A 13,439-nucleotide genomic window follows, 5' to 3' on the forward strand; every position below is an offset into this window, starting at 1 on the left:
ACTTGGTTCAGGAATAAAACCAAAAATAACAGCTGGACATAGAGTGTCAAAATAAGTTGTAACACTTGGCATTTTTATTCAAAATAGTTGTCTGTTTTATAAACCAAAACATCTTTGTTTCACTCCTTTTTTCTTTTATTTAGCATAGTTCCTAATGAGTGTTTGGTAGACACTCAATAACCAAGTTATAACTTGGTTAAGTTTATAATATAATACTCACTTGGTGCTAGTAATCTAACGCTAAAGCCAGTGGCAGAGAAAAAGGAGTATATGTGCTTGGGTTTGAGTGTAGGCAGCTGTAGGTCAGGGGAGAAAAGGTGGAGGAAGAATATGGCCATGATACGCAAGGAGTTACAAATGGACAGGTTTTTATGTATCCTGCACAGTTTTCATGTTTAAAATAGGATTTTTTTCCTCTGCAGAAGAGTAGTCAGTTTAAATATGTAGATCATATACAATAAGAAAAAGAGAGCGGGTGAAGAGAAAGGGGAGATATTTTTATTTTTTAAAGGGACTAAGATTTTTAATGAAAATAGTAGATATTAACAACATATTTTCACCCTGCATACCTAATAGTGCCATTTTGTTTTGTCTTACTTTATCATTGGGATAAAGAGTGTGGCAATTTCGATATTTGGAGACTGTTTTATTGTTCACATAATTCATCAGGCCCCCTAATGTAAGCAAATATGCTTTTTTTTTTTTTTTTTTTGGTCAAATCATAAAAACTGCCGCTTAGGTTTAGTAGTCTTCATTAGAGGCAAAGCTTCAAATTTAATAGCATCTTCCCATTTTAGAGATAAGAAAATGTAGATAAGTACTAAAAATTGAAGTGAAAACTAATTATTACATGTGGAACACACGGGAATTTATAAAAGTCAATACCCTGTCGATGGGCGAGGACTCGCTTCCCTTCTTTGCTTGTCCTGTCAGTATGTCAGTTCCCATCATCCAATAGAACCATTTGCCTTTTCTGTTTGCATTGTAACTAGAACAATGAATGGTAGGGGAAATGGGAATAAATTAAGCTCTAATTACTCCATCTGGTAATTGTAGAGAGCTCTGAGGAAAAAATTCTTCTAGCTCATAGTTAAAATGAAGTGTAAGAATTTTTTGTGACATTCATTTACTCCCTTTACTCTTCCCCTCATACCTGGCATAATCAAAAGCTAGTCAAGGTAGTACTTTTTAAATGTGGATCTACAGGCTAAGAGTTATTAAGTTTATTTATCTGACTTTATTGGTAAGAGATTTCTATCCTATAGCATTGTTTCCATTCTCTGAAAGTCTTAGATTTTGGTCACCTTATAAAGCTGTTCCTTAATAGACATCTTGTTAGCTAGATATTTACTGTCGTTGGTGGTTTGTTTTAATTATCTGAGGAAAATAGTTCTACCAAAGATATATTAAAATATGACTAGAAACTTGAAATGTATCTACTTATTTCTAGATATTAACTTTGTACCCAACTGTCATTATTGGTTCTCTTGAGGCAGTAAGAATACTGCTGTTTCTTTTGTGATAAAACTATCTTTAACTGGTCATGTTACTTACAGTGACATTATTCTAAAGATGACCTTTGTATGATAATTTTTTGAAGACGTTGCAAGATAAATACATCAAATGATTTCCCTTTTTGCAGTTGTGGCTTGTTGTACTTTTGGTGGAGAGGCAAATGTTTATATTAATGACCTTAAAGGTATCTATAAAGTTCGAGGGCTATCTTTCAGAAAATTAGTCTTCTGTATGTACTGGTTTCATGTTCAGTCTGATGTTGAAGGACAAAATATAGGGGTACTTTTGAGGTAGCATGTGTAGGGATTGCCATGCATAGGGGTTGACATGTGTAAGATCGGGAAAAGGCTTGTGTTTAGTAAGATTTCTTAAAAATGTTTTTCTTAATTGTGTGAAGATTTTCACAAAATTGTTTTCTGTGTATCTCAAGGGTCCCAAATGTTTTAATCTTCAGTTTTTAAACAATATCTGAATCACAAGAAAACATTTTACACTTTAGGATTAGATGATACCTTGAGGCATTTAGAGAAATATTAATCTAAGATAACCTAGATTTCTAATAAATTATACAAGCCAGTTTATACTTCTTTCACAAGTCTACACTTCCACTATTGTTTTCTTATTTCTTCAACCTCATTACCTAATTCAGCTATATGAGTACCTAGCATGTTCGGGACACTCTGGGGAATACAAAGAGGAATAAAGCACAGAAAAGCTAGTCGGGATGAGACAGGTATGTGACTAAGAGGTAAGGCATATGAGAAGCATCCAGAAAATGTGTGGGATCCCCAAGAAGAAAAAAAAATTCCAAGATGCAGGACTGAAAAAGTAATAAAGCTTCATGCAAGAGGGTCACTGGCTATAGACATTAAAAGACTGGCAGCTGTTGTTTTTGTAGTTATTACAGAAAGGAATAGCATGGAGGTGGGAGAATATGTTTAGTGATAATATAGTCAGTTTTGGATGGCCTATAGCATAAAAAGAGTGGGCAGGTGAGGTAAGACCATGGCAAGATAAGTTGAAACCAATTATGAAGTGTCTTGAATTCTACATTAAGTAATCATAATTTGGTAGGCAGCAAAGAACATTTAAAGTTTTCTTTTCTGGCAGGGGAATACTAGGATTAGAATTGTGAATTTAGAAGATTTAAATTGGTAGCATTTCCAATGCAATTGTGATAGATTTGGGACAGTGAGCTAAGAATGCAGAGGATGAAAAGATGTTTCTTAGTTGAGGATTCAGTGAGGTTTCAGTGTGAACTGCTTCAGTTGATACTGTCAGTCTGTACATTTGAAGAACTACAGTTTTTTTTTATCATTTGCAAAGAGGTTTTTTAGATATCTTGACAATTATATATAAAGTATTTATTTTTAGCCCCCAAAGTTGTGATTTATTGTACTCACTCAGGTAGTGGCAGCTAAAATGATTTTCTGGTGTAATGAAATGGTTGCAGGTGAGAACATGAAATTCAGAATGACATAATGTTAAATCTTGTCCTTTAGTCACTATCCATAAATACAAACAGCCATTTTAGATGAACAGAAACATGATCATCACTTTATAAAGTACCTGCACATTTAGGTTCTTTGCTGTCTCAATCTAATAATTAGGAAAGAACTATGCAGAATTCCAAGTTTCGTATTAGGCATATTGTCAACTCTTAGTACATATTTATGAACAGTTTGCAGGAATAACAGCCATTAAACAAATTATATATATATATGTGTGTGTGTGTGTGTGTATGTATGTATATTTATGTGTGTATATACATACACATATTTGCTGAGAGTATTTCAGTAATAATGAGTTTCTTTCAGCTAAACCTAAGGAAAGTCATTTCACCAGTTAATACCTCCGTTAATAAGTACATCTAAGCCAATCAGCAGTCAATATTCGTTTCAGCCCTACCGTGTGTAAAGCACCATAAGGCATATGCTGTAAAATGGTAAAGGAGTAATAAGAGTTTTTGTCCTGAAAGAGGCCCAACGTGGCCTAAATTCTCCTTGACGAAACGTAAGTACACAGAACATGAGCAAAATATTATCGGATGCCAAACATCAAATGAATGGTTCAGAAAAGACACTACAGCATTTCAGTGGCTATAGAAATCCTTTAGTTACTATACATCAGTAACAAATGTTATTTCTGAAACAGTTAGAAAAAGTGCCATTTGCATTTTAAAGCAGATTAATGGATTGTTTCAAAAAATTTGGAACAAGTCATTTAATTTTCTTAGATATTGCCCTCCAAGAGTAAGTTACCTCATTAATTGTACTTTGTGGTTTTACTAGTGATAGCCATCATTGCCTGTATGACTTCTCTTCATGAAATTGAATAGTAGTACATAAAAATATGCAAGCTCTGTTATTCGTATTTTATTTTCATTTACCTAATGTGCAAGATGAAAGCAATTTCAATACCAGTAAATGTTTGAATGTATTGGTATTTTTGAAAGATATATTCACAATGTTCTGATTATAAAATTATGGTTGGTTTATTGTTGAATTAGAACTAATACAACTGAAACTATTATTCCCATATCTCTCTTTTATTTTATTGTTGCTGAAATTTTATTAAGCATCTATCTGTGTTGGATGATTTGTCCTCAAATAACAAACTATTGCATATAAAATTCACATTACATTTTCCCAAATGAGTTTTATATGTATTTGTGACATGAATTAAGGAAATTTGACTGCAGATATCTTACATTGTATCTATTCCTGCAGCATGTAAAGAATTCCAATGAAGAATGACTTCCAAAACTCAGTATTACAATGAGTATTTGTGTATTTGTCAGTTAAAAGACCTTTTTTTATGTTAAAGGATTTTATTAAACTTCAAAATGATTAATATCTATTAGGAAATTTCTTCTTTCTGGCACACTTCAGAACACTTTGCCTTATTCTGTTATTTGGTCACAGTCAAAAGCCCAGGATAAAATCATTTTATTTAAAGGTAATATTTTGTCATGGTGTGGCTACAGTATATTGAATCTAATGAGGGGAAACATGAAAAAAGAGAAATTGGTACTAAAGCTTAGGACCAGTCTCTAGTGAAACTTTAATGCTATGAAATTTGATTTTGTAGCTCTAAAATACACACACTGATAAATTTCAAATGTGTTCTTTAAACTTGTTTCTTTTCTTATTTTAAGTTGATAGGTAAGGGTATGACCTTTTCAATTTTGTATTCTAAAGCTTCAACATCATTTTAGAAATGTAATGGGGGAAAGTAATTGTTAAGTCCTCAATTGAATTATCCATCGCTGTTCAAATTATTTCACTTGCATTTAGCCCCACCATCAGTCTACCTATTAAATATGAATTAATAAGAGTTTACAAAGGAACTCCATGATAAAAATTTAATGATTGCTTACAGGTCTTAAAATGTGTTCAGTCTTTTCTTGTGAATATGTTTCTGCAAAATGATCCTCTCATAACTCCCCACATTTAAGTTGCTGTAATTTCAAATTGTAAGAGAAACAACAGTTTTTCAGACATTTCCTATAGTGTAACAGAAATCTAGACACCAGAATTCCCTAATTCAGAGTAATTGAACACTGGCTTTGGATGGTCCCATATGAGCAAGTTAGAAATTGTGGTTTGTATGTTCACTAACTGAAAATTTTGTTTAAATTTGCCGCACTTGGAAAGCCAGAACAGGTCTCTAGTTATCTTTAGCGCAGAAGCTTCAACCATGAAAGAACAAAGGCACTTCTGATTATATTAATGTACTGTTTTATCAGAAAGTTTAAGAATGTTCCGTTCACCGTGGAGAAATATAATTTAGAGCAATTTTATTTGGAAGGAATTAAAAAAAGAATAACATCAGTGGCTGCTTTTTTCTTTACCCCTTATAGAGAATGCTAACTTTTCAATAAACCTGATCATAGTTGGTGAATTTTATTATTTACCTATTTAGCCAATAATATGTGTATGTGATTTATATAAATTATAGTATTACCTCTCAGTGTTTAAGAATCACGGTATAACATTTTTATTTTTTGTATAATCTTGAACCACTTTGGGCGGTGGTGACTTGTCAGTGTGGTGCTACTGACTCCTGAATAACTTGTATGACATTTCGCTTATTTAAATATACTGAACTTACACATTGTCTTCAAAATGGCAGGTTACCTAAGAGCAGCTATTGTTGTAAGGTCCTTCAGAAGTTAAATTCTTGGAAACTAACCATTTGATTTACTTTCAGGTCTTTTCCAATGGTCATCTTGGAAGTGAAGAATATGACGTTCCTCCCCGGCTTTCTCCTCCTCCTCCAGTTACCACCCTCCTCCCTAGCATAAAGTGAGTTTTGTTGAATTTGGAGATCACTTGTCTGTGCATCAAGATATGGTAAAGAGTGGTTTTGAGAGGTTCTCAATACAGACACTACATGACGAATAGAAAGTCATTGATAGTAAACAGCCAGCTGTATTTACAAACTAAATTACCATAAATTAAGTTTCTTCCTGATACTTTGCTGGTAACCACAACATCTGTGAGACTTACCTAAACTCTTGAGGTTACACATGAGCAACAGGGAGAGAAAGCTAAGTATCCCTTGCATCAAAGAGGATAGAGTAGCACGAGGTATCACTTCAAATTTACCTCTGCTCCTCAGAGGTATCCCATTTTATCTCAGCTTTCCAGTTTGACATCACAAAATAATCTGTGGTTCCACCAGTTTTTTCATTTCTCACATCCATTCAGCTACCAAGTCCTTTTGATTACTCTTTTGGAGTTTTTCATATTCCTGTACTCTTCTCCATTGCTCTAGCTTTGCCTCAGAGCTGGACAACTGAAAGAGCAACTGATAATCTCATATGATCGGAGATTTAGTATCAGTGGGTTTAGGGCTAGTAAAATGAGATAACTGGTTATCTCATTTGAAAAATGGGGCCCCAGAGGCACACTAGATATCTCTCATTGGTATCTTCCCAAGTTAAACCAGGATAAACTGGATATTCCAATTCTAATTTTCCTGCTCTTTATATATGAAGTCAGGATGTCTGCCTTTCCTCCAGTGTATTTTGTTCACTGCAACTGAGTTCATTTAATTTAAATTCTGCCTTCCCCAGGTCACTTTCCCACTCAAAAACCAGCATTGTTTCCCTTTTTCTATTAAATTAATTCTATACTCTTCTGCTAACAGTAAGATCCTACAGAATTTTACCCAACTAAAATATTGTTCAGTGATTCCTGATACTTGCCCTGTAATTTTATCTGGATTGTTTTTTCTGGCTTTCTGAGATTTTTATGCTGTTCCTCCTGTACTTTACCTTTTCCTAATCTTTATCCTAAAGGTCCGTATCTCAGACTGTATATCTTTGTGAAATGATCTATGACTTCTTCAATTATAATAAGACTGATTCACATTCCTCTTCCTGCAGTTTATTTTCTACTCATTTAATTATATACTCTGCCATACTGTTTTCTGATTTTAATGTGGCTCTCCAATTGAAAAGATTACAAGACTTTGAGGGCAAAAACTGTGTTCTGTATCTCCCATGACATCTTACTGTATTTGATATATACTAAGTAAATGATTTGCATATAGTAAGTAAGTACACAGAGAATACGTGGATGTTTGGTCAGTTGATTTAAATTTTATCTGCTGAGGTCCTTATTTCCAATTGAAAGTCTTAGAGCTTCTTGATTCCTTCATCTGCAGTTCACTGAACTCCCACTATACATATCAATGCAAAAGAAAAATAAGGTAGATCCCAGCCCCCAAGAAATTTACAGTCTGCTTTGGAAAATAACATTAACATATACGAAATCACTAGAGAATGGTATGCACTAACATTTATAATGCTAACTTAGTAGTTTCAAATGAGGTTGGAGGAGAGACTGTTACAGTCTTTGTGAATGAAGGATGTTTCATGGAGGGATGGGCATTTCCTGACTCAAGAAGTACACGCACAATTGGGAAAGGCGGCATATGAGAAAAAAAAGGGTGTGAAATTTGACATCGTTCAGGGGACGGTGGGAAACTCAGCGAATTAGATCATTCTCCAGTGGGAACTTCTCTTGGAACTGCCAGATATTTAGCAGACATAGGAGTTGGAAGCAATTACACGTACTCTGCATAGTAGGCTCTAAATCAGTGACAACATGTGATGATATTCTAGCCCTAAATGAACTCTGGATATATGTGCATGTAATAAAACATCTAAGCTCAATTACCTCTCATAACTCAGAAAACATTAGAAAATGAAATCTTGCTAATTAGAGATTAAATTTTCACATTCTGTTTATTAAATTCATATTGGCAAGGAAGCTGGAAGTTGCAGTTTGCTTCATTTGTATTTAACATTAAACCTGCTTCTCCTGTAAATGAAGCAAGAATAACAAATTCATAGTAAAATGTATTTTTTCTAATACTTCAGTTTGTAAGTGCATCTAAAATTAGTCATACTTTCTCCCTATTTACTGTTGATTTTTCCCTCAGAAACAGTGCAGTTGTTTACTTAGAGTAATATTTTAACAGTGCACGCTTACCAGCAAATTAGTTTTCAATTTTGCATGCTGCATGTCAGCCATAGTTAGCAATACAAATGTTAGCTTTTAATGGCACATTTATCTCTCCAGTTTATTTTTGTTTCTGACTTTGTAGGTAGCAGTTGTTCATTGTAGACAATATGCAAAGTATATAAAAGAAAGAAAAAAGTGAGATACATAAGTATAAGCATACGCAGATGCTAAATATCAATGTCCAGAGTTTTAACATTTTGACTTTTTTGTTTAAACTTGTTTATACCTTGTTTAGATTATATTGTAGAGATAATTGTATGCCCTCCTTTCTTAACAGTATCATAAGCATTTTTCTTAATTGTTTAGTTATGCACTGTGTTTATTATAAAACCAGCATGGAATGCTGCTGTGAACAGTAGAATAAAATCAGACTGTGTACCACACCTGACTCCACCATTAAGTAGTTGTCTTTTGTTGTTGTTGTTGTTGTTTTGAGATAGTCTCACTCTGTCACCCAGGCTGGAGTGCAGTGGCGCGATCTCAGCTCACTGCAACCTCTGCCTCCTGGGTTCAAGCGATTCTTCCGCCTCAGCCTTCTAAGTAGCTGGGACTACAGTCACCCGCCTGGCCTGGCTAATTTTTAAATTTTTAGTAGAGATGGGGTTTCACCATATTGGCCAGGCTGGTCTCGAACTCCTGACTTTGTGATCCGCCTGCCTCGGCCTCCCAAAGTGCTGGAATTACAGGCATGAACCACCACAGCCTTTGTCTTATTTTTAACAGGGTAACTTCTCTGGCCTTTCCCCATCTGATAGAAGAGAGGATCTGTTTAACTTAAATTATCTCCAAAATCTGTTTGAGATTCAGCTTTTTAGGTTTTATACAGTGTGTTTTTTTAAAGAATACTGATGGCAAACCTGGCAACCTAACAGTGAGTCGAGAGTCCTGGCTCTGGATGGTCTTAGAACAGAGGTCTTAGCAAAATGCCACTCATGGAAATAAGAATGTCGGATGTTTGAGAATTCATTTCCATCTTAGACTCTTAGTGCATGTTTCAAAATCAGGCCAAAGCAAAATTACACATTGCTACCAAACATACACTTCTCTAGTTCTCACAAATGTTGAAAACTCCACTGTTAAATCCAAGAATGTCAAAGCTAGCATTTACCTTTATATTTATACTATGTTGATATAAATATTATATTTACAGAAATAGTATTGTTAAATATTTGGTACTGTTTACTGCTTCCCATTTACGTGATGTCAGAGGCTGCTCTGTGATAATGTTTCCTTTCCTGGTAAACTGTATCTTTGCAGTTATTTGACTTTTATCGTGTAATTTGTCTTGAGACCTGGAAGAGTATGAAATTTACTTCTAAAAAATAGACTGTTTTAAAAACAATCTGAAGTTACTTGTATCTGTATACTTAATTTTTCTAAAATGATGTTTTTTTAAAGTGATTTTTTTTCTAAAGTAATGTTTTTTTCTAAATGGTTTCTGCTTAACATCTTTGACACTTATCTATAAATATAAAATTTTAAGTAAATCCTAGAAACATGGGCAATTACTGTTTTGGAGGGAGAACAAAATAATACTATGTGGATTCTTTTTACTTTGTAGTTTACATTATTTATTTACTAAATTATATTTATTTTGAAATAATTTGATTTTTCAAAATTAAAACTAAATGATACTCTGAATAGTTAAGGAAATATTTATTTTACTTGACACACAATAGTTTGGCAAATGAACAGAGGCATTATTACAAGTAATAATGGAGTAATTACTTGCAGGTAAGATAATGTTCTGAAATGCTGAGGAATATCTTTTTTTTTTTTTTTTAGAATTTTTTTTGTGTGTGTGCCTTGTCTTTTAGAGATGGACCTTTTGTACTTTTGACATATTAAACTTAGGCTTTCAAATACCCATGAACCAATATTACTTGGTTTGCATTTTTGTAAGAAAGGTTTTTTTTGTTGTTGGAAGTGGTATTGTCTATTTTTATGAATATATATTCTTATAATATATATTTTCCTAAAGAGATAAGTGCTTATATTTTTGGTTCCATAAACAGAGAATACAAATTTCACCTGACTGTCCTATTTTCATTCAGTTGCTTTACTGACTAGAGGTTCAGTGTGTACAAGATAAAATCCTTTATCCTCTTTGGAATTTAAGCTCTAGTTAGGGAGAAGAGAAAGTAAACAAGTAACTATATTGTATATTGTCAGCTAGTGGTAAGTGCTAGGAGGAAAAATAAGCAGGGAAGAGGATAAATAATGATAGAGAGGTTTATACTTTAGATGAGGTCATTAGGAAAGACGTCTCTCAAAGGCTAATATTTGAACAGAAACTTGAAGGAAGTAAGGGAGCAATCCATGAGGTTATCTGTGTGAAGAGCACGGAAGCTGGATAGAACACAAGTACAAAGCAGCTTCAAATCTGTGTCTCTGATTTACAAACAAGTTAGTGAAAATGCTTATAAGTAAAGCTTATCTCAAAGCTTGATAGTATACCACACAGACGTTTTTGATGTCATGAAAGACCCTTCAAAATTAGCATGTATATGATAAAATTTAGTGTTTTGAGGAAATGATTTATATGTGGCACATGTGCAAAAATCATTTCAAATACAGCTATATTTTGTTTTGTCTCTTCTCTGGACTATTTCTTTGAGTTACACATTTTCCCTGTTAGGATTGGGATAATGTAATATAAGAAATATGGAATAATGTATAGGGCAAGCTCTGACGATTCTATTTTAACAGAAGATATTTTTCAATACTTGCCTTCAGATACTATTAAAGAAAGATAGATGCTTATGTGTAGAAAACAAGCTTACTAATTAAGCATAGCATTGGATACTATCTCCTGTGCTGGCCTGAAAATTCACCTGTTTCTTGGTTTGTTTCAAATGTGCATATGTAGAAGATGAAAGTATTTATCACTGAAGGCTCAAATAGCTAACACTATGAATTTAATAAAATGTCCAGGTTGTGGGGAGGATGACTGTGCATCTTTGAGAGTGTGTGTCTCTGTGTATTACCAGAGTATTAACTCAGTAATAACAGCAACAGTGCAGAACATTCCGTGAATATAGGATGAGAATATAAAGGGATTGCAGTAGTAAGTGTAATGGTAGGCTTTAATGTGGAGTCAGCCAAATACCATTTATTCAGCTTTATTCCTCTGGTATCCTAAAAATTTCCCATAAGTTTAGTCAGTGACTGAAAATTGTCCCATGCCCCGCAAGATAGAATTTTTTTCTACTGTCAAATGTTGTATATATTAATAGATAATGACTAATTATAAATCTAATTATTTTACCAGTTATTTAGTAACAAGTAAAATTAAACCTGTTTTTTGAATGAGTTTGTAGAGGAAAATAAAGCCCCACGTGTCATTCCAGATGATGTAATTAATTACATGACTTTAGTTCTTTATTTTGCTATTTTATATACATCTTCTTTACCTCATTTGTACCATCCTCTTATGTTATTTTTTGTGATAGAAACCAGTTTTTTTTTTTTTTCCAGAACTGGATAAGATTACTTTTTAATGAAAACCATGTAATCTTAAATAAAACACACTGGAATGTTATTCTTATAAATTGGCTTATTTCTAATCTAAATAGACTATTATACTGATATTAAAATTTTTTATTAAAAACCATAAGCAGAAAAATAAAATCTGAATCTTTAGAACTTTATTAAAATGGTGATAAATGGGACGCCTAAGTATTTTTTTCATATTTAGATACAAACACCACTTGAAGACTATTTTTTCACTTCTAGATATAATTCTCTAAAATCCATTTAAGCTAACAATTTATACTAGTAAGTTTTAGCAATAAGCCTTATTACTCCATGAAGTATTAGATGAGCTTTGCTTTTCACTTCATTTGGAAATAATCTACTGATTTGTGGCAATGCCACAAATGGGGGAAATTACTCGAGAAATTCTCTATCAATGAAAGTAAAATATCAAATTAGCCGCAACATATGTGATTTTAAAAAGTGTCCATTGTTGACTCATAATAAACTGCTTCTTTGAAAACTTAAATATTTGGAGGGAACCTGCAACAGGCAGATGTTAGAACATTTCTGATATTGAGTAGTTGTTGAATGTTTAGTGAGAAATACTGTTTTCTTTTTACATAGTGTATGCTTGAATTGCATAGAAAGGGATTCATTATAAATGAAAATATCTTAGGCATAGAAAGGATGTACAGTATTTATTTCTCATTTCATTTGCTAATAGAACTCATTCTAGTCCTTGACTTAGCTAAATTGATGTCTGTGTTTATAGGAATTTATGGAAAAGTAATATTGTAAGTCCCTCCCAGCTCCAGTGCCACTAGATCACCATTTTGCAGCCCATATACTTAACTTCCTTTAATTGGAAAGTAAATCCTCCAAAGTTAAACCATAATAGGTGTAATAATAGATTATTATTAAGGCCCTTAGCTTATGCTGTAGGTAGTGACATTGGACCTTTTGTCACTATATCACTGTGCTTTGGTCTCCCCATAACGCTCATGTGAATTCTAAGGTTGCTGAAACAACAAGAATTTAAAGATCAGTATTGAAATTTTTTTCAAAGATAGGTATCAATAAAAATATATTTGAAAAATCTTAGTTTTTCTTTGATCTTTGAATGTCCTAGAGACTTAGATAATATCTTTGAAACTTAAATCTTTTGATTTTTCAAAATGCCTTCTTGTAATGGTCACAAAGAAAAGCCCCTAAAGTTGTTTCCGTTCTAACTAATAAAAAGGAATAAAAATGAATGTTAATTCAGGCATGTTTGTTTAATATACCAAAGGCCTCTTGCTCCCTCTACAGAAGGTGCTTCAAAATTGCAGTCAGTCACTTAGTTTTTTTTTTTTTTTTTTCTTTTTCTTTTTAAATTGAACAGATTTCTCATGAGGTTCATGATGATTAGTGTATTTGCAATGCCTTGCAAACTAGTTCGTCTTTCTAACGTGAATCAGGTTGAGTTTGTGCATTTCTGCTTTGGCATTTTTCATTGGCTTCAGCCAGGGTTAAACTCCAGTAGCAACAGCTATGAAAAACATTATGTTTATGTTTGCCTATTTGTTTGGGTTTGTTTTATTTGGTTTATTTACTCTTATGGGTAAGTGAAATCCTTAATATTTTTGATATGAGATGATGTTTTTACTCATTTTAATTCTCTTTTATTTAGCCAGGGAATCTAAACCATAAAAATAATGTACTCTACTTCAAAGACTTAAAAATAAGTTATCTCATTATCTACATCTAATCATTCCGTTCATTTTTAGCTCTCAGTTGTTGGTAGGAAGAAAAACCTAACAACTTCAACTATAATTTCACAGTATAGTTAAATTTTACTGAATTAAACTGGGTATTTTTCCAACTATAAATAATACTCACAGGAGACAAAAAGTTTGACCGTTCTGTAAAGAC

General features: G+C 33.0%; 1 protein-coding gene across 2 annotated transcripts in view; it reads left to right on the top strand.

Moving 5' to 3' along the window:
* Positions 1-13,439, top strand: part of CBLB (Cbl proto-oncogene B, E3 ubiquitin protein ligase) — a 216,023-nt gene that overhangs the window by 172,140 nt on the left and 30,444 nt on the right. For both annotated transcript variants that reach the window (XM_011952954.1, XM_011952953.1), the window contains exon 13: positions 5,728-5,822. In XM_011952954.1, coding sequence (XP_011808344.1) covers positions 5,728-5,822 — 95 coding nt within the window. The remainder of the gene's footprint in view (positions 1-5,727; positions 5,823-13,439) is intronic.

This window comes from Colobus angolensis, unplaced genomic scaffold (assembly GCF_000951035.1).
Source record: "Colobus angolensis palliatus isolate OR3802 unplaced genomic scaffold, Cang.pa_1.0 Scaffold353, whole genome shotgun sequence".
In the NCBI taxonomy this organism is placed as follows: domain Eukaryota; kingdom Metazoa; phylum Chordata; class Mammalia; order Primates; family Cercopithecidae; genus Colobus; species Colobus angolensis.